Source organism: Dipteris shenzhenensis, chromosome 2, assembly GCF_047967505.1.
Source record: "Dipteris shenzhenensis isolate YYH24624 ecotype China chromosome 2, Dip_SZ_1.0, whole genome shotgun sequence".
Taxonomy (NCBI): Eukaryota; Viridiplantae; Streptophyta; class Polypodiopsida; order Gleicheniales; family Dipteridaceae; genus Dipteris; species Dipteris shenzhenensis.
In genome coordinates, this window is record NC_141597.1 from 27,646,584 (window position 1) to 27,668,359 (window position 21,776).

The 21,776-nt window shown below is 41.5% G+C and overlaps 1 protein-coding gene across 2 annotated transcripts; it reads right to left on the reverse strand.

Moving 5' to 3' along the window:
• Positions 1 to 4,961: 4,961 nt before the first annotated feature.
• On the reverse strand, positions 4,962 to 17,723 carry LOC147904567 (high mobility group B protein 9-like). Of its 2 annotated transcripts, none has more exons than XM_087394783.1 (6): positions 16,710 to 17,723; positions 15,784 to 15,862; positions 15,151 to 15,313; positions 14,821 to 14,952; positions 14,258 to 14,658; positions 4,962 to 5,911 (listed from the first exon to the last, which is right to left on the reverse strand). In XM_087394783.1, exons 1-6 carry the CDS (start codon positions 17,018 to 17,020, stop codon positions 5,597 to 5,599), a joined length of 1,401 nt encoding a protein of 466 aa, XP_087250909.1. In that variant the 5' UTR covers positions 17,021 to 17,723; the 3' UTR covers positions 4,962 to 5,596. The 2 variants fall into 2 exon arrangements, with proteins under 2 accessions (XP_087250909.1, XP_087250917.1); XM_087394791.1 differs by having other exon boundaries at positions 14,821 to 14,955.
• Between the last annotated feature and the right edge of the window lie 4,053 nt (positions 17,724 to 21,776).

Consider the following 21,776-nt stretch of genomic DNA (forward strand, 5'->3'; position numbering starts at 1 on the left):
GTGCTTAGGTTCCTTGCCTGGCCAGATATCCATCTCTTGTGCTCCTTGTATGCATATGCAAAGATCGACACACCTACATACACAATACTAGGTTATAGCAACTCCTACACTTACAGCTCGAAGTATCTCTTCGCTAAACACATGTATACATGACTATAGAGACTGCTTCGTCAGGGTTTTCCAATTTGCCTATGCTTGGCGTCCGATGATATGATTGCTATGGATGACTGGATAGAATGCCTATGCTTTTGTTTATGTATGCTTATGTTGTGGGCACTATTGATATAGATGCATATGCAATTCATTTTCTTTCCTACGGATGGAAGATGATTTTTCTTGTTTAGGCTACTATTTCAATGTGTTGATGATGTTTTCCAACACTTACGCTTAAGCATATGCCTACCTAGGCATTGGATGGTGACATAGGTTGCACACCAATGTGATAATAACGATTTCTTTAGGCTTTTAAACACTTGCACTTGAAGAGATGCTTGATTTCCTATATGTTTCCATGATTTGGGTAGTCAAGATTGGCCAATTGGTAGTGCGCATTGGTAGATGAACTAGTTTGGACATATGAGTTTTGGTCCATTGTGAGAAAGAGAAGTATAGCTATTCCAATATACATATACAAGCTACTTGTAGAAAATACAAGCTAGCTGGAAATGGTCATTGCTTCTTACTACGAGATGATACTAGCCTATTAAACAAGACTTGTCTTGAAAAGTGCACACTAGTTTGCTCCAGATTGTGAGAAATGGCTATACTAGTCTATATATTAGACTTGTCTTACTACTAGATGAGGTCTTACTTGTTTACTGCAAGGCATTCGATGTGGTCTACTAGCCTGAGTATGTGATTTGTCTTTAGGAATACTCATAAATACCAAACGATGTTGTTGGAAGTTGTTTGATATGGATCTAGTCTTAAATATGCATGCATATATGTGCTTTCGATTAGCATGCATACATGTATTGGTTCTAAAAACTCATATTATCACTTATCCTAGAATACAATTAAAAAGTATAAATTGATCAATTGATTTTCAATCATACAAAAGTGATGGTCATCGAAGAAAATATATTTATTGTAAAAGATCTATGGTGAAACTACTACACTTGTGGATCATTGATGATCAACTCTTTTTATGTACCTCAAGACACATAGTTACTTTTTCTCACTATGGAATACCTAGAAATGGGTGACACTAACACTAACACCAAAGTTCCTTGAAAAGTACCAATGGCTAGTTTTTATATTGATAAATGCTTATGATATTGTGTATCGATTTAAAGTAGAGCTGTGCTTTGAAGTCAACAGTCCCACGATAGATGGATTTTGTTGATGGATGCAAGTGAGTGTAGCTCCTTTAGTATATCGTCTATGTTTAATCATAATGTCAAAGATTTTCGAAATAATTCCTTAGCTATAAGATAGATTTGTACCATCAGCATTGGCATAAGTTGTTGTCTTTCTATAATTTGTAGGCCTAGACCTGCACACACAACTCAATTTTGTGCCCTTGCTTATAGCCTATGATGCATGCCCGCATATTAGGTGAAAATAATGGTGTGTACATGAGCTCCTTGTGCAAGTGTTGTGTTTCCTTTAGCTATGCTAGTTCTATAACCTGTACAAGCAAGTTCTACAAGCTATGCATGCTTGCACACCCTCGTGGGCAATTGCTCTTAGACTCTCTCTCTCTCTCTCTCTCTCTCTCTCTCTCTCTCTCTCTCTCACTCATTTTCTTTGCTCTTGATCTTATATTTATGACATGTTTGGAACTTGAGATTTGGTGTGTGGGTTCTAAAAATAGTGGGATTTATGACTTGTCATGTTACATGGCTATGTGGAGCTCGTATGTTAGCATCTATGGTTTCACACACTAGTCGCGGCACCATGTGCCCACACAATGAATCTACACTATGTAGCTATACCTGAGCAGTAGGTATGAGGGTCAAGCCATCTTATAGAAGCTATGCCCTCAACCCCCACCTTGTTGTTCCCAATCAAAACGCACACCCACATCTGCATGTATACACAACAGTAACATCTCATTGGCTACCCTAGGGTGTTTGAACTAGTGAGTGCTTGCCTGTGGGACACATGGCAAAGCCACCTAGATTAGGGCAAGAGAATGTGGCATGTGGTACCCATCCCCTCCATCCTTCCTATATGCATATGGGGGGATGCCACCTCATGTGGTCCCATGAAAACATCTAACCACCCTCCATCCTTCCTATATGCATATGGGGGGATATGCCACCTCATGTGGTCCCATGGCATGGTTCTCCTAGGACCTAGGTCTTACTACTATTTTGGAACCTCTAATAATTCTAACTACCAAATGAGCTTATTGGGGGTTCTTTGAACTGAATGCATTACTCATCCTTGATCTTTCCAACACTCCCCTTAAATGAAGAGAAAATTTGACTCACATCCAACGCCTTGGGAAACTTCTCTTTCCTAATTTTGGCAAGAAGTTCACTTAGCATATCTATTGCGTGATCCTTACTCTGGCAAATATCCTAGTTCAATATCATTGCTCCACACACATATGAAGTAGTGTTACAACCAACATGCTTGGATTGAGCATGAAATACAACATCTTCAACAAACTTAAGAGCTCTCTGGTTATTAGTCAATGAGAGAGTTGAACCATTTTGTACAAGTTCAATGTCACTTCGAATTCTCCTTCAAAAATTCATGCATTTATAATTGCTCTTTATTCAACTTTCTTAACGATAGAGAACTAGTGCATTGATTCTTCATGCTTCATGGCACAATCCCTAATGCAATATTGAAGCAACTATTCCTAGATGCCACAACTACTTAAGGTTAATGATACTAGTTCATGTATTATTATCATCATTATTATTTGTTTTGCAAGATCAACAATTCTAATTTATCAATGTCGTTACTCTGCATGTGTGTGTGTGTGTGTATGTGTGTGTGTGCGCGCGCGCGCATGTGTGGGGGGGTGTGCGTGTGCACGTGTGCGCGTGTGCACGTGTGTGTGTGTGGTTGGAATTCTCTCACAACCCTCATAAACCTCTAAATAGAATGCTCATTCATTTACAAGTGCACCACTTTCTACTTCATGCCTTTGTAAAGGCATCTTCATCTCTGCAATCCTTTAGTGGCTCTCTCTAACCACTTATAAAGTTAGGATTTTTCTTGCTCTATAGGATCTACTCTTTTGAGAGATTGGAGCTCCGCATATACTAGTTTGAATAAAGAAGAGACATACACACACAGCACAAGTAGGGATCAAATGCACCTGGAAAATTAAATTGTTCAGACTCACTACATGCTCTCCAAGAGATGAGAAACTACACCTAGCTACCCACAAAATGAATCCACAAATTGAGTGCTCATTTATTTACAAGTGCACCCCTTTCTACTTCCTGCACTTGTAAAGGCCTCTTCATCTTTAGTGGCTATCTCCAACCACTTAAAAAGTCAAGATTTTTTAAAAAGTCTTTCAATAGTTTTGCTCCATAGGATCTTCTCTTTGAGCTATGTATATGCTAGTTTGAACAAAGACAACCCCCTACAAGTATCCTTTCAAAAACCTAGCTCTAATACAATTTAAAAAAGAAGAGATCCTCCCACATAGCACAAGTAGGGATCAAATGCACCTTAAAAAAACGAATTGTTGAGAATCACTCACTACATGCTCTCCTAGAGATCGAGAGATACACACTAGAAACTACTACTAGCTACCCACAAAATGAATCCACTCTATATTGCAACAAAATTGCACAATTGCATATACAATGATGCGGTACTTCCCAAATTGAAGCAGGGACCACAATGACCCACCTGCGATGAACTCCATTACTCGTAGGAGGGACCACCTGCCATGACATTCTCACCACCGTCATCACAGCCGATGATAAGACCACACGCACGAGCATCCACTTACATAAAAGGTCTTCTGTTCAGTCTCTTCAAAACTCCAGAAATTAAATATATACTCTTGAGTTATTGATAATATACATTAGTGTTAACATATGTCATGTCCTTTTGTAAAAGGTACTATCAAAACCTCAATAAAACACATGCTTGTAAGATCTCAAATATCCAGCAGCCACTAGTTTCCTTGTATACTTCTAATAGCTCTGGCAGAGCAAGCAGCCCCCTGTAATGTTGTATCTACTCGACTTTTTTCCTTCAGAAAAGCTCGATTTGTTGAGCACACCGCTGAAGTGAAACAAAGGCAGTTTCCTTTATCTATAGATAAAAAATCCACACCAGAGAGCAGTATGATTAAAAAAGCAAGCTGCAAGGTTATTTAGAACTCCAACAAAGAAAAACATCTTTGCTAACACCTGGGAAGTAGACTTCATTGTCTTTCTAGTTCTAACGTTACGTAAAATCTTCCGAGGATTATACAAGAAGTACATGTCTCCTATCAAAGCTATTTAGAACAGCAGGCTGTATCTGTTGGCTTTAGCTACAAAACTACAAAGACCCTCATGCAACTCTCTACATTTCTTCCAATATAAATATCTAACATCCCATGAGGTGCTGCAAAGCACAAAAGCAAAAGAGCAAATACAAACAAACTTTTTCCCCAGAATGAAACGTTCATACTTTACCAGCATGTATTGCACTTGAGAAAACCTCACAAGAGATTGTACTCGTTCATAAAGAGATTCCCCAAACCAATATCAAAAAACATAGATTTAATGTTCAAAACAAAGAGCTAGGGTAAGTTCTCATTACGATGACATGCCACCCAGACTTAAAATGATGAATACATAAACTCATCCAGAAATCCACAACTAAGTTGAGACTTTTCCCCAGAATGAAACGTTCATACTTTAACAGCATGTATTGCACTTGAGATCTGGGAATATTACAAAGAAAAAACCTCACAAGAGATTGTACTCGTTCATAAAGAGATTCCCCAAACCAATATCAAAAAACATAGATTTAATGTTCAAAACAAAGAGCTAGGGTAAGTTCTCATTACGATGACATGCCACCCAGACTTAAAAAGATGAATACATAAACTCATCCAGAAATCCACAACTAAGTTGAGAGGATGAAAAGGAGGAAGCTTCGTCAAGTACCTCAACACGAAATTTCCCTTGACAGATGCACCCAACAGCAGCATCAGTATAATAAATAATGGAGTGAAAAACAGCAGCATCAATTGTGCCAGGATTGGGACATGAAGGACCACTGGCAAGGCCAGTGAACCATCCCAATCCACAATATGACAAGGTAACTAAGCTTCACTTCTGACATTAGCATGTGAATTTCAAGTTGAGTCAAAGAACGAACTGCTTTAAAAGGGATGTACATTCAAGGTATGATGCTTCTTTGCAAAGGTGGATGCTTCATGATCACTAGTCCTCGTTGTTTTAAGGACAGCGACCAATGAGCCACCCATTGAAAGGGCTACTATACACTAAGACTCTCATCGAGTTCACAGAGCCTAACTTTGCCAGACAAGGACAAAGAAGCATTGGTCATCAGCCTGAAGTATGCCCATTTTGAGATAATTGGGTGCAGATGCTCCCCAGATGCCTCTTCACAAAAAATGATTTAGCTAACCTACAAAGCTACTGAAAGTAAATGCCAACTAACCATTTGACTTCTCATCATGTGTAGCCCCTGAAGATACCTGTATCTCAGTCTCGCTCTTCATTTCTACATCTTTTGTGTCAGCAACATAGCATTTAGTATTTTCTACTTCCACCACCATTGGGCATGACTCCACTGCAGCCATGCCAGAAGCCTGATGATCAGGCCTCTCAGTTTTGTCCTCAGAGTCCATTACTAGCTGCATCTCAGCTCCAAGACCCTCACATTGACCTTGTGTCTTAAGCTTTTCTTGATATTCTTCCATTTCCCTTTTATACCTCTCCTTATCCTTCACGCCTCGTTCTTGATATACCTACAGATCCAGCAATTATGATTATCAAAATGCCATCATACTGCAATCATGTATGAGACTGAGTTAACAAATCCCTTTAAAATTGCATCTTCCATTTTATAAAGCTATCATTTAGATTCAACTAGACAATCAACCCATTGTGATTACAGAAAATGTCCTTACAAAGACTTTGCAAGCCCAGCACAGTGGACACGTTCATACATGGTACAATAGCATCCACAACTAAATTGCACCCGTTAAGAAAATAGTTCCCATTTTCTCCCCTTGATTGACAAGAAAGATTAAGGACAAGGAAGTGAACGTTCAACATCTAACCCTATAGATCGGAATTCAGAATACAATCCACATGGATTAGCATACATCAACCACTGCAAATTAGTTTCACAGCACACAGTGGACACCTTCCTACATCGTACAATGGCCCACACAAATGCAACCAATAGAAAATAGTCCCATTTTCTCCCCTTGGTAGACAAGAAAAATTAAGGGAGAGGAATACAGCACGCTCCAACAACCACTGCAAAATAGTTTCACAGCGCAGTGGACACCTTCATACATTGTACAGTAGCGTCCAGCACTAAAGTTCCAACAAAAAATTGCAACCATTAGAAAACAGTCACATTTTCTCCACTTTAAGATTAAGGGAAAGGAAGTCAGAACACAGTCCACATGTATTAACACACTTCAACGACCACTGCAAATAGTTTCTAGCACTATAGATCGAAATTCAGAACACAGTCCACATGTATTAGCGCACTTCAACGACCACTGCAAAACAGTTTCACCCATCCAGCACTTATAAGTCGAATCTCCCTTACTATCAAGGCCTTTGGGAGCATTATCAATTTGCTGCCTTGAATTGCCCCCTTCGAATACTGAAGCACTAAAAACGACAGAGAATCCGCTAGACATGTCAGTAGCAGTAATAGCTGTCCACAAGAATGACACATTAGAATAAGCTGTATGCTAATCTTAGTAAATGTGATTTCTTTAGGAAACACATCATTTACTTATGACACAAGATTTCTCGCGAAGACGTTAGCTTTGATGAAGATCGCATTCAAAAGGTTTTGACTTGGCCTATACCTCAGACAGTGAAACAACTCCGCTCTTTTCTAGGATTTACTATCTTTTTAAGGAAATCAGTTCGGGATTATTCCAAAATCACGGACCCCTTGACCAACGTATTGAGAGGTCGCAAACACAGATCTACTCAACCTATTACTTGGAAGTAAGATTTGACCAAGGCTTTCGATACTTTGAAAATTTGTATCAAGAGTGCACATGTTCTAGAGTTGCCCGATCCTACCCGACCTTGTGTGTTGAAGGCCGATGTGAGTGATTATGCCATTGGGACAGCATTATTCCAAGAGAGCCGACATGTAGCTTCTGAGAGTAAATCCTCGATCGTACTTAATACCATTGGCCTAACCATCGAAAAGAAACTTTATGCCGTAGTACATTCCCTATATGGTTCTCCATTTGTCGTGTTGACTGATCACCGGTCAATCTAATATGTGCGTGAACAGGATTATGTGAGAGGCAAGAAGCATGGTTGTAAGACACATTAAGACACGACATGTTAGACACGCTTCAAACGAGTGTCTAAAGTGTGTTGAAGATAAGACACGTAAGACTCGTTATTGTAATAATAAATAATTAATTAATATATGTATAATTATACAAGTGTACAACTTGCTAGCATAGCTAGCTGCTTGATTCTAGAAGTACAATAAGGTACACTTAAACAATGCAAGAAGTAACAATGCACTTGTACAATGTACTCAAGACTTAAAAGTTAAAGTTAAGACTCACTCCTCAAAATCTTGCAAGTTAAGAGTCACGACTCAAGAGCTTGCAAGTCACAACTCACAACTTTCAAGATTTAAATTGACAATAGAATCTTGATATTCAAAAATCTAGATAAACTTAACAAGAGCCTAGGGGGCTACATAGATTATATACCAACATCATTAATCAATACACATAAATATCATGGCAATAGTCTGTCAATCACATGTAGCATGAATGAAATATGCATCTCGATACATATAATTGAAAGGAAACTTTTGACTCTCAAGAGTCAAATCTCTCAAGGTTCATCCTAATCCGAATCTACGAGGTCACTGCCACCGCTGGATTCGAAGTCACCATCAATGATAGCATGGTTAAGTCAAACTCGATGTTTGGTGTTACACCCAACCCACTATAATAAAAAAAACAGGAGTGTCTAAAGGTGTCTTAAGGTAAGACGCGTGTCTTAAGGTAAGACGCGTGTCTTAAGTGTCTTAAGTGTCTTAAGTGTCTTAACAACCGTGGCAGGAAGGCTAGGTGGGCAACATCAATGCAGTACTTTGATTTTGAGATTTGTTGTAGGAAAGGTTCTTTGAACAATGATGCTAATGTCCTAAGTCGGATCAAGATGGTAAATGCTTTGTCATTTACTGAGATATCGTTTGACCTACTTCAATCCTTGAGAGGGCTTTGCGCGAGTGATAGTCATTTCAGTCATTATCGACAAAAGGTCTAGGATGGGAGCTCTATGACTAACCAAGACTCAGAAATTATGCCACCTGCTGTTTAGGTGGCGAGAAATCAATGGATGATTTGGAATGGCATGCTATTTTGAAATTATAAAAATTACATACCAAATGTATCGGATCTTCGATCCAGGAGTCTTCAGGAGTGTCACGATGCACCTTGTGCGAGACATCCTAGAGTACACAAAACTCTGTCTCTTGTGAAACATAGTTTTAACTGGCCTAAGATGAGAGAATTTGTTCAGGACTGTGTAGTAGCTTGTCATACTTGTCAAGTGACCAAGGCAGAACGCCTTGGAAGCGCAATGCTTCAGCCCTTTAAAAATCATAGTAATATGTGGGAAAGTATTTCCATGGATTTTATCACAGGATTGCCATGGACGCGCAAGGGTCTGACTCCATCTCGGTTATCAAGGACCGCTTGACAAAGATGGCTAGATTTTTACCTACTAGATCCACGATCACAGCAACTCAGTTGGCTCAACATTTCATTGACCAATTGTTTCGTGTGTATGGGTTGCCGACTGACATAGTCAATGATAGGGACTCCAAGTTCACAAGTGAATTCTGAACACTTGTCTTTGACAAGGTGGATACCACTCTTAGTTTGAGTTCCTCTAAACATGCCCAATCTGATGGTCAAATAAAAGTTGTGAACCAACATTTAGAGATAAAAGTTGTGAACCAACATTTAGAGGATATGCTTTGGGCATATGTTTCAAAGAGACAGTCTTTCATGAGAAGATTATTACAAAGCATTCTAATACTTCTTTCAATCTTTTTATGCTTATGTACAAGTTTTAACTTAAGTCGCTAGTAATGGTCAGATTCAAGGGAATCAAGAATGATGCAGTGACTACATTCTTGCAAGACATGCAAGAGATGTTAGAGTTTGCCGAGGACTCTATTAGAAGTGCCCAAGACAAGAATAGATTTTATGCTAATAGACATCGTTTGCATAGAGAGTTCTCTACTGGAACGATGGTATACTTGCGTATTCCCAAGGAATCCAAGAGTCTAAGTACTAGATAGGTTAGAAAATTATCCCCCAAATTCTGTGGTCCATTCAAGGTTATCCAAAGAATTGACCAAGTTGCATGTGAGCTAAATTTGCCTCCTAATGTAAGGATTCATCCAATCTTTCACATCAATAAACTGAAAGAAATACTGGGTACTGAGGATCAGGTGGTTACTCCTCAACTTATAGAGGTTGAAGATTTGACCTTTGTACCGCATGAGCCCGAGAGTGTTATTGGATTTCGTGAACGTCAAGTTAAAAATAGGACGATTACAAAATACAAGATTAAGTGGGAGGATCATGTCGAGGAGGACTCTACATGGGGGATATTAACTAACCTTCAGAGAGAGTTTCTATACTTTCTTATGAACTCAGGAGTGTGTGCTTAGGCACAAAGGACTAGCTTTGATAGCTGGGGGAGGTTAGGAGCTAGGCAAGCGATTCTCAGGTGGGTAGCAAGGGAAACGAACAAGTTAGAGTTCTTGCTATTTTTAGCAACACGAGACTAGAGCCTATATAAGGGAACCAGGGGTTCTGTTTTCATTCACGGAAGTCAGAGCAGGTCTAGCTCTTCCTTGTTGGTCTGGATCTTGGATCGTGTTGCGGACGCGCATCTGCTTTCTACCGTAGCTCGAATTCCCAATGCAATCGTGAGACCTTGTGGGCGCCTCCTGGTGGTATGGGACCCCAAGAGGTTGTAGACTGATTGGATGTAGATGTTCTTGTCAGTAGCCCAACCTATGGCTCTGGGGATGCTGGGATTCCACAAGTCCTAGACCTGTGAGCATCATGGTTGGGTGGTGAGCATGTTTGTGCCTCTCTTTGTGGTTCTACGATCAATTGTTTGTGCTTGTGTGCAAGTCCCAATTCGGATACTTTGCTGAAAGTTCAAGCATTTAGTATAGAAAGGATTTAAAAAAACAGCAAAGAAAATTCTACGCTCGGCTAAGGTATACCATCCAGAATGAAGTAGATATCAATGATCCTGTTTCTCTGGAGGATACCATCAATGTTGCTTTTAAGGTGGAGAAGAAGCAGCTCTTCTCCAACAAAGTTCAAACGCAATCCCGAAGACAAGAAAAACTTTCAAAGAGACTTCTCAAAGGAGTAGAAGGGCAGAGACATGCCAAAAGAGCTAAAGAGAGCCAGCCAACCTTCTCCAAATAAAGCAGCAAGATTTTTCAGTTACTTGCCTCTGCAACAAAAACAAAAGCATTATGCTGAGGGACAGTGCTTCAAGTGCGAGAGCGAGGCCACCACTTTTATGAATGTCCTCTAGCTGCCAAAAACAGCAGCAACAAAGAAGCAGCCCTGAAGAAGGCAACGCTGGTGGTCAATAAGTGGAGGCTCATCCAAAAAAAGAACTTCCTCGTCATCTCCCTCTTGGAAGACATGAAGATCACAAGATTGACTTAGTTCTTGAAACATCACCACCACCAAATAGACCTATGGAGCTCTAAACAAGCAGACCGTTAAAAACCGCTTCTCGATCCCTCGAATAGATGATATCTTTGATCATCTAGGAGGATCTGAAATATTCAGCCACATAGACCTTAAGAGTGGCTATCATCAGGTCCGTATTGTGCCTAAAGATATTCAGAAGACAGATCAAGTTGCCATGCACTCTGACAAACTTTGGAAAGTGAAGACTTGCACATGACTATAGATTGAGAGAGCACAAATGGGGCTAAAAGGAAGACTCAAAGGCTGGAGCTAATGAGAAATGGACCCTATGGGTACCTCAATCCGCACAAAAGATGCCTGCATAGTCATAACTTCACTCAACATCAGATGCATGTTCTAGATTTCTAGAAAAGATAAAATTTCAATGCCAGAATGTACAGCAAACAAACAATGCTCAGACAAAACTCTTTTGCAGCCCCTTTTGCTTGTATGGGTGAGATCTTTGGAGAGGAAAACTCAGAAAAGAGTGATCCAAAGAGGAGAGAGAGCCGTAGAGTGGAGTAATGGTGTAGAAAGATTGTGTTGTAGCTGCTCCATGGTAGGGGGAAGAGAAAGAGACGTAGCTGCTGATCCAATGATGAGAAGAAAGAGAGATTTCTGAAGGAAGAGGACTGAAGCTGTAGAGAGAGAAATCCTGCACAGTAGAGAGATAAGACTGCACAGTAGAGAGAGAGAGACTGACAGAGGGGGGAGAATGCTATTTTGCTGCTTCTCCCAAGCAAGGGGAAGTGAACGGAATGCTGCTGCTACTCCAAGGTTCAAAGAAAGGCCTGGAATTGTAGAGAGAGAAGATTGCACTGTAGAGAGAGAGAGACTGGCAGACAAGGAAGAAAGCATACTGCCCCACCAAGAGGGACCTTGTTTGCACCAAGAGCAGGAGGGGAGGCTGCCGCACCAAGGAGGGAAGAAGAGGCTGCAAGATGCATGGGAGACTGCAGGAATGGGATGAGGAGTCTCTCTCTTATAGATGTAGTAGGGACCAGCTCCCCTTTTAGTAGGGTAGAAAAGTTGTGCCTCTTGGTAAGGGACACTTGTAGATTGGCCCAATCTTCGGAATGCTCATGAGGTAAGATCCTTTTTGGGTCTATGCTCAGATTACAATTTACTGTAGGTTCATTTGGCACTTCACTGAACTTGCTGCCCCTCTTCATGACCTCATCAAGAAAAATATCAAGTTTAGATAGACCTCCAAGGAAAAAGAATCCTTCCAGAATTTGAAGCATGCTTTGACCACAGGTCTTGTACTTGAGTGATCTTTCTTGGTAGCAGCTGATGCAAGTGGCAATTGCATTGATGCTGCTCTTACTCAGAATCAGTATGCAATGGCCTAGGAAAGCAGACTAAGGGATACTGAATTGCATTATGACATTAAGAACTCTTGGCTGTAATTCATGCTTTGAAGATTTGGAAACACTATCTTTTAGGGATAGACTTCCTAGTAAAAACTGATCATCAAAGCCTTCAATATTTCTTGAAGCAACCTCTAGGCTCTAATAAGAGAGAAACATATGAAATGGTCAAATTTTCTGCAGTGCTTTTGTTTTCAGATCCAGTATACTCCTGGAAAAGAAAATGCAGTGCTTTTGTTTTCAGATCCAGTATACTCCTGGAAAAGAAAATGTAGTGGCAGATGCCCTCTCTCTCGTAGACCAAGAATTCATAATATTTCAGTCACTTAACATGATGAACTGACAACCCTTAAAGATTTTTATGCGGGAGATGCTGATTTCTCTCAGCTATGGGCATCTGGTAGCGGGAGGCACTCACCATGCCTACCACCTCAAGGATGGATACTTATTCATGCAAGAAAAATTATGCATAACAAAAGACTTTACGTCCAAAGTGTTGGAAGAAAATCATAATCCACCATGTGCTGGCGATCGAGGCATTGTCTCTATGTATGCAGCCTTGGAAAGACATTTCTAACCTGACATCAAAAAGAACACTACTGCCTACATTTCAGCTTGTCTACCATGTCAAAAAGCCAAGTATGAAAGAGGGAAGCCAAAAGGGCCAAACTGAAGTTATAAATAACACCCTCTTGGATTTGCTTAAATTTTATGTGCATGATCAGCAAACCTTATGGGAAAAGTTTCTCCCTCTTGTACAGTTTACTTATGATAACACTATCCATTCTTCCACTGGAATGGCTCCTTTTGTAATTATTTATCAAAGATTCTTACCAACTCCTTTAATGCAAACTAAAGAAAAAATCTTTGCCACTGATCAATTCGTTGAAGACTAGGACTCTACTTATGCCATGGTCCGAGCAGCCATTCACAAAGAGCAAGAAAAGCGAAGGGCAACTGCAAATAAAAGACAGAGGGCATTTTGTAGTAAAAGAGGGCCAGTGCTAGTTGACTGTTGTGAAGTGCTTCGTTGGTGTGGACTCTCTACTCTGGGCTCATCTCTCTATTTTTCTAAACCATGATGACACACACATAGACTGGTACACAGCAGAAGACTTGAGTTATGCCAACCACTATTTTGCATGTGGCATGTTATGCCAAACACTATTTTGCATGTGGCGAGTTATGCCAACCACTATTTTGCATGTGGCCTTGGCAATCACCAAGAGCTCTAACAAAAGAACTGCCAAGCCAAGATCCTTCATTGAAAATGCTGCATACATTCAGACTATTCCTCAAAGAAGAGGCTGAGGCTAGAGCTGGTTATGGCTGGGTGTAGAGGCTGATAGAGCTGGGTCCTCCATGGCTAAGGGCTGTAGAGGCTGAAGAGACTGAAGGGGGAAGGGTTGCTGTTGTGGCTTAACTGCTCTTGATGGATAGAACAAGGGGTTTCGGGGCCTTTTATTGGCTGAACGACTTCAATGGTCGAACTGGTCAGCTAATCAAAGGTGAGTGTTGACAAGGACGAACAAAAGTCAACATTGACAAAATGTCAATCCATTGTCTTTTGGCCAAAAAGTCGATGCCAAAAAGCCAACTCTGCATTTTTGGACCTGCTAGGGCGTCCGCTGCTTCTTTAATGCCAACTGATGCTGCTGCCGTGCTACCCTTTGCAGCTGTAACTCTAGATCTACATGCGTATGATCCAGAACTGCGTGTACAAGAAACCTACGTGGTTGTGGCTGAAGAGCATCTCGGCTGTGCGACTACCCAGGCTGTATGTCAGTGGTTCGGTGCAGACAAGTCGCAACGGACATATAGATGCCTGTGACAGTTGCATGTAGCTTATAAGCTACATGATAAATAAGAAGTGTACATAACCATCACAATGAGCTTCAACACATCAGAACACAAAATTGTTTTAAGCAGGGTATACACATCCAACAATAAAAAGAAAATTGAGTCGGACACTTACAGCCTTCTCCTCTTCAGTTTGCTTGTTCCACAATTCTCCAATCATCCTACTGATCTCTTTGTCTTTGTCAGGGTGCAAAGCCTTGAGCCGCATGTGTTGTTCCTGAAAGAAAAAATTATATCCACTTCTGTTGGGCTTTGGGGCATTCGGGTCTTTTTTTGGCATCTCGTCCTTGCGCCGTCGCCTTCGCCTCCTTCGAACCTCAGGAACAGAGTCAAACCCAATGCCAGTAGACAAGCCTGGCACTGCAGCGAACTGAGGGGCTAAGCTTCCTGATGGCATATGATATAGTACTCCTCTCAGCTTTTCAGTTCCAACCGTCACAGTAACAAGATACCCATGCTCAAATTTTCCATCAATGACTCCGGACACAGAATGGCCAACGGATGCTCCTAAATCAACTGACAATAGAACAAAAGCATGAGACATCCATACACAGTTATCCTTTGATTATAGCTTTAAAATAGGAAGGAGGCATGCCAAGGAACAATTGACTGCCAAAGAGATATTGCAAATCCAAATTTGCAAGTTTCTTTCTAAAAGGAACAAATAACAATAAATACCTCCGTACAATCGGGCCGGATCTAGGTTTCCTCTCCTCCTCCTCCTCTTTACAACCTGCACCACCTCTGATCCATGGTTTGCAAAGCCATTATCTGCAGAAGAGTGCACTGGGCTTGGACCCGGCAACTGTGCTGCTAAAATCACAGCCCCCCAAAAAGCGAGGCCTTAGACCTTGGGAGAAAGGACTACAGAGCTACCACACAAACGACTGCTCAAGAAATACATATGCTGTGGCCACTACAAATGAAACGCTACTAGGTATTTGTGAATCTCAAAGGTAAAGATTGCCATCTCAAAATCAGATAAATGTCCTGCTAATGATGCCGTACCTGGGGGAGGGACCAATTGTCCCTGAGCTCCAAAAAAATAAACTTGCTCATAATGATGCAATAACGAAACATAGTATTTGCGAAGAACATAAGATGCACTGGTCGTTGTAGGAGGAAAATTGAAAACTACAGTAACCTCTTTCCACTTGCGGTCCTTGATCACCTAGGTCATGAAGACCACACACCAGAGAGTCAAAACTTATCAAAAAGCATTTCCAAAAGGTAGTCATCACTAAAACAAGCATCTGCAAAGCAAGCAAAGCATTACAACCAAACGTAACCAGCTCCAACAATTGATAGTTCTGTAAAAAACAACTGGAAAATACAAAACATCTCAAGAAAATGCGAGCTCCAAAAAATGACCCATAACCAACATCATGTGAAACTTAAACGTGCAAAAAAGGTGACAACCCACCACAATCTCCACATACTCGCTCAAAATTAAGTACAAACTTTCCAACAACTTCTATTTCCATGAGCCAAAAAATGCTCTTACAACAGGTACTACATGGACAGACAACCATTGTCAACGAGCTGAATGAGTGCTTTTAACATATCCGGTAACATGGAAGGAGGGAGCATTGACGAGAATGTAAGACAATATTGAAGCCTTAAATTTGACCACGGACCTACCTGCTCCAGTCCAGCACGAGCAGAAACTTCTACATAAAGCAGGTGCAAATCAAGTTCTTTGCCACCAATGGTCGGAATCCTGAGTACATCCAACAACATACCCATGTAAATACAACCGGATTCATCTGTAGGCCCTCTTTTTTTTATAAGCAATGAAAAGAAGCATGCCCTCCTACAGAATCTTGCCATGTGATCAGTGTGATAAGAGGACATGCCAGCTCATCAAGTTATGCTTTGATCCTAAGACTGGCAATGGGTTTCGTCCGTAAGCTGACAAAGAAAAATTGTACGCCAACGGAGCCCATAAACGTATATAATTAGAAAAACAGACGTGAATGTATAACGGATCCAATACTAAAATGACAAATCGCACTGATAAATAGGAACCTTTCTGCCGCAACCTAATGCATCATTGCTGGCCAGCGCATAGCCTCACAAGAACTGCTTTTTCGCGTGTTGACCGCAGCAATTCAACTAAATCTAAGGCCCAAACTCAAGCATACCTTTTAAAAACCAAATTTCCCCCAACCATGTGCTGAACAAAACTATTCCCTCTAAAAACAGAGCCCCAGCCAAAGAGTCAAATTTCCAGCCTATGACCTGCAATACACCCTGACGAGAAAACTACAGTAGTCCGGACGGGGAAAAAATCGTCATTAATCGACTCCAAAGTGGTTACATCTAGAAATCTATGAATACGATTTCTCTCCCAATCCTCTGTCATCTGGGTCCATTACAAGAAATCACAAAATCTCTTCAAACTCCGCGATGGCCAGCGCTTGTAAAGTCAAGTCGAGAAAGAAACGTAAAAGAGCACCACCCATTTCATTGTATTTTCTACGCATCTCACCATGAACAAATACCGCTTTCAAGCACCCATGTAAAGTACATTGCCACAGCTCTCCGTCACACAGACAGATTCTTACATGAGGCGAGTGCCGAGAGCAGCGTGAAACTTATTTAAAGTATCGTAGAATAAGTCACGATCTGCAACCACCGCTTCGTGCTTGGCGAGGGCCGGCGGATACACGAGAACACTCGGCTGTACTGCGGCAATCAATTGAGAAGAAGGTTTGGGCGAAGACATGGGCTGCTGAGGTGGAGGTGGAGTTGGCGGCGGTAGCTGCTCCTGCTGCTGCTGCTGGGATGGAGAACCTGTGACGGGCACCAAGGCCATCCGTTCAGAGGAAGGCACGCGAGAAAGAGGAGGTGGAGACAAGAGAGATTGCGCTGACATAGTGGATCCGTATGAGTCCTAAGAGCTTCCAGAGCAAAGCTATCCAAGCAATTTCATGCAGAAGCTGCAGCAGAGCCAAGGGAGGGACAGAATGTTAGCAAGGATATGCTTGTGAAGCTGCAGGAGGAGAGGAATGGCGACGTGGGCAGACGCATTTTGGGCATGTCAGGAGTCAAACGAAGTACCCAAGTGCAAAAACGGGGAAATAAGGCAGGGGGGTGAAAAGGGAAGGGAAGAAGCCATGGCGGAGGTGCATTGTGGGGAGGAAGAAAGCAGGGGAGGGTGGTGGAAAGGGGAGGTTTAGCAGAAATTAGGCACAGGAGAAGAGGGACAAGTTAGAAAAACAGGGATTAGAAGGGACCCAAATGGAGGAGTAGCCGGCGGTAAACTCTGCAGAGAAGTGGGATAAGCTCACAAAAAGCAGGGTTTTACAAGGGACCCAAATGGAGGAAACTATGCAGCGAGTGGAACAAGCTAGTAGAAGAGCAACGACCCCCAAAAAAAATGGAGGAGGATGTGGGAAACTATGAGATAAGCTCACAAAAAAGCAGGGTTTTAGAAGGGACCCAAATGGGGGAAAAACTATGCAGAGAAGTGGGAACAAGCTAGTAGAAGAGCAAGGACCCAAAATGGAGGAGGGTGTGGGAAACTAAGCAGAGAAGTGGAAAACGGAGGAAGTGGAAAATGGAGGTGAAAAAAGTGAGGGAAGCAAAGGGGGGGGGGAGGGGGTGAAAAGAGGGGGGGGGGGGGGGGGTGTGCGGGGGGAAACTGGGAGATATTCAAAGGGGGAGGGGGGGGGGGGGGGGGGGGGATGTCGAAAAGGGATAGGAAGGGAAGAGAAGGGAGGTTCAAAAAAGGGTAGAAGGTCAAAAGCAAGGCAAGGTGCAAAGCAGGAGGAGGGAAGGGGGAAAGAGAGGTCAAAGGGGAAGAAGGAGAAGAAGAAGAAGAAGGTGGTGGTAGTGAAGAAGAAGACGGAGTTAAGACGGAAAGAGAGCTATGAGCTATACAGGTCAACACAGAACAAAACTGCAAACTTCACAGGCCTTAAGAAGTTAAAGCCCAACAAAAGAAGAACTCAGAAGAGAACTATCCTTTAGGTAAACGTGCCACATCTTCAATGAAGCTCTTTTAGGGACTTCTCTCTTATACTATTATTATTAGTCCTCGACTTCGTTAACCTTTTGGAATTAAGGTATATTTATATTTTATGCCCTCTTTCAAACTCTCTCCCCTGGCGGGACTCAAAATGTGGCGCCACCGTCCACGTCGGCGCCACCTCAACCTTTTAGCCCCTCCACGTCGGCTCCCCGCCGCCCACGCCTCCTGCCACGTTGGCCCCCGCCGCCCACGCCTCCATCCACGTTGGCTGCGCCGCCGCCGCCCCTTACCGCCCCCCACCGCCCCCGTTTAAGGTCTGCTGACTTGGCCCTCCATCCAACGGTCCGCATTCTTCCACGTCCTCTTCCTTGCCTCTTAATCCAACGACTCCCGCCCTTCCAACGCAGCAAACCCCCCCGCCCCTTGAAATTGCACGCGCTACCCGTTAGTCTTTCAAGATAGGGCAGTTGGCCATTATTAAATGCCTACATTTACCAACCGCCATCATGCGATTTTTGCCCCTTGCCTCAAAAGCAACATCCTTGCATTTCTGCTTCTTCACACTTCCCTCTTTTATTTATTAAATCCCAAACATTTGTTTTTTTTCTAAATCCCAAATTCCTCACATTTGCTCCCTTTTTAAATCCAAAAATCCCCACATCCACACTACTTTGCTTTACTTTTTCTTCCCCTCATAAACATGTTACTTTCCCACCTTTTTGCTTTTCCCACCTCCCTCTGACATTTAAACTTGCATTGTACTTCACATCAAATCACCCACAAAACAAGCAATCTACTTAGTTTAAGTCCCATGCCAAACTTTAAACACCGAACAAACTATTTAAACCTACATTGTACTTCACATGAAATCACCTACAAAACAAGCAATCAACTTAGTGCCATGCCAAACTCCAAACAGTGAACAAACTACTAAATGCTCTAATCATCACCCAAATACCAACTCTACACTATAATCCCACTCACATTACAAAACGAGCAGGCAAGTGTCAAGTCAAGGTAATAGAATTGACATACACATTCCTTAACATGCCATCCAATCAGATATCAAGTCATGTTAATAGAATGGACTTACGCATTCCTTGATATACCACCTAATCGCTTTCATCTACTTGCATTGAATCAAAAATCAAGGTATTTCACCATCGAACATTCCTTTCAAACCATCCCCATAGTAGCTTATGAACAATTCAAGATCAGAGCTCCAACTCTTGCACTTCACACCTCGTAGTCATCCATCACTTCCCCCTCTCCAACAAAACCAAGTAATCACAACCATGTGGTGACCACAATGCTTCGATGTTAGAGCCCTTCCATCCTACGCTCTATGCCCCATGCACCTTGTATTCCATGCTATCTCTCCCCAAGGACAACACTGCTTCCTCACTTCTCCCCATGCTTTCCGTTGCCCCTTGGCCCCTCCTATCATAGCTCCCACTCTTTTGGAAACACTGCGGCTCACACCCTATAGTGCCCAAGCAACTCCCCATGTCCTTCTCCACGTGCATTATTGATTACCTTTTTCTATGTGATCAACCTTTTTGCTGACACCTTCGATGTGTCAATTACAATGTACAAAAGATTCTTTCTTTCAACCCTTCTCGTGCACAAATCTCAAAGCAAATCACACGTACTTAGATAAAACTATACCCAATAAGGATAAAAGTAAGTTGAATTCTAGTTACACGATGTGTTTGCGAATCGATTTTAACTCTCAAAATCCTATTGTGCATAGGCATTGATGTCACCTTGAAATCACAAACAATGCCAAGCATCATTGGTATCCCTAGATTGCATTCTAAATTTTATATATTGATTTTGTCTTGGTGCAAAATAAATTCAAGAGCCCTACTACACATGAAAAATCGTCCTTAATAAGCATAACCAAAACTCTAGGAGATTGTAAATCATATTATACAAAAGTACAAAAATAAAGGTGTCAATGTCTTTTCTCATACCATCTAACTAATTTAAAAAGTCTTCACAAGTTATGAGAGTAAAAGCCTTGATGCTCAAGTAAAATTTAGAGCACTGCTATTAACTCAAAAGCTCTTTTATTATAAAAATGATATTCCTAAAACACATTTATTTACTACCAAATGTGTTTGCCATGCATGTGTATGGTTATATGCCTAGCTTGTATGTGTGTTTTCCCTCACCAATTACATGAGCGAGCAATGAAGGTGGGGTATGATCCATGCACATGTCATATAAATCAAGCATGCTCTTCTCAACCATATTATTCTTATAATTTACATAATATATCTTTACAAAAGCTCGTCCCTCATTAACAAGAAGTGTTTGCTTATGGACATGCACTTTGAAATCTTGGTTTATTACATTCTTAAGTTTATGAACAACAATATCGTTGTTTCACTTTCCCTTGAGCAAGAAATATGCGATGAAAAAGTAGAATTGAATATGAGAGAGACTTGGAAGGCTCTTAGGTTATCTAATAACAATGTCTTTGTTTCACTTTCAACATGAGATTAAAAGGTACAATTGAATATGAGAGAATCTGGAAGGACCTTCCAACCTTAAGCTAATAGTGTAAGTTCATATCAATAAGTAGCAATTTTCAAAGTTTATTCCCCTTTTTGGCAAGGCTCAAGGATGTGAAAAGGATCTAACAAGTCACAAGATGTAACCACAATCCAATGCTTACATGCATGTATGCATGTGAATTTCTAGTTCCATGCATATGGAGGACATTATTTTGTAATGTCAATTTCGTTGCTTCCGTTAAACGAACAATGTTTTGTTTAAAGAAATACCAAATGTTTATTTGCATTGCATCTCTTCTGAAGACTTGGAGAGTTGTTTGTTTGGCTTTTCTCTCTTAATTATCAATTTTTAAAGCTAGACTCTCTCTCTCTCTCTCTCTCTCTCTCTCTCTCTCTCTCTCTCTGTCGTTAGGAAAATCTAATGTAGGCATTGTGAATGCAAGTGTGGTCCAAGTGACCCATTTTGGTACTCAATTCAGAAACTGGATTTAATGTACTGTGTAAATGCCCTTTTTGGTTGCTTCAATCAAGCTGGATGGATATTGTTTTAACATTTTGTCTGTCTATGCACCACGCTCCTCCAGAGATAGATCCGATTGTTAGCTGGACCTGAATGCTCACATAGAGGGAGATTGCTAGTTGCTTGGTGTGGTGACTAGAATTTCACCATGGAAGATGGGGATAGATTACACCTGACTAGCTCAGTGTCTCAGAAGAAAAAAGATGCATGGGATGAGCTATGCCTTAATCACGGCCTAATTGACTGTGTGCATATTAACCCGAAAGGGTTGCAAGGATTTTCATGGTGTAACAAGAGGAAAGGTAGTGACTTCAGAGCTAGTAGACTTGACAGGATTTATGCTACGGGGGAGGGATAGTGGATGCTTGCTCTCATGAAAGGTGAATATGCCCTCAATACCTACCTCTCTGACCATATCCCACTCATTTGGTCTTTTGGGGTTCCCCTAAAGATTGAAAGGTCTCATGACATAGTTGGGGCCCCAACTGCGCTTACCAACACATGCACTTAAGATCAAGACGAGTCCTAAGAGCTATAGTAGGCGATGTTGGGTTACAACGGGTGGTCGGATTTGTCCATTGGTAGGTGATCTTTCCTTTCAATTTACTTCCATTTA

Coding starts and splice junctions, on each gene's coding strand:
- LOC147904567 (XM_087394791.1), bottom strand. CDS start 17,020: ATGTCAGCGCAATCTCTCTTGTCTCCACCTCCTCTTTCTCGCGTGCCT. Junction 15,314..15,783: donor CTCGTGCTGGACTGGAGCAG/GTAGGTCCGTGG, acceptor TTCATGACCTAG/GTGATCAAGGACCGCAAGTG. Junction 5,912..14,257: donor AAACTGAAGAGGAGAAGGCT/GTAAGTGTCCGA, acceptor CTGGATCTGTAG/GTATATCAAGAACGAGGCGT.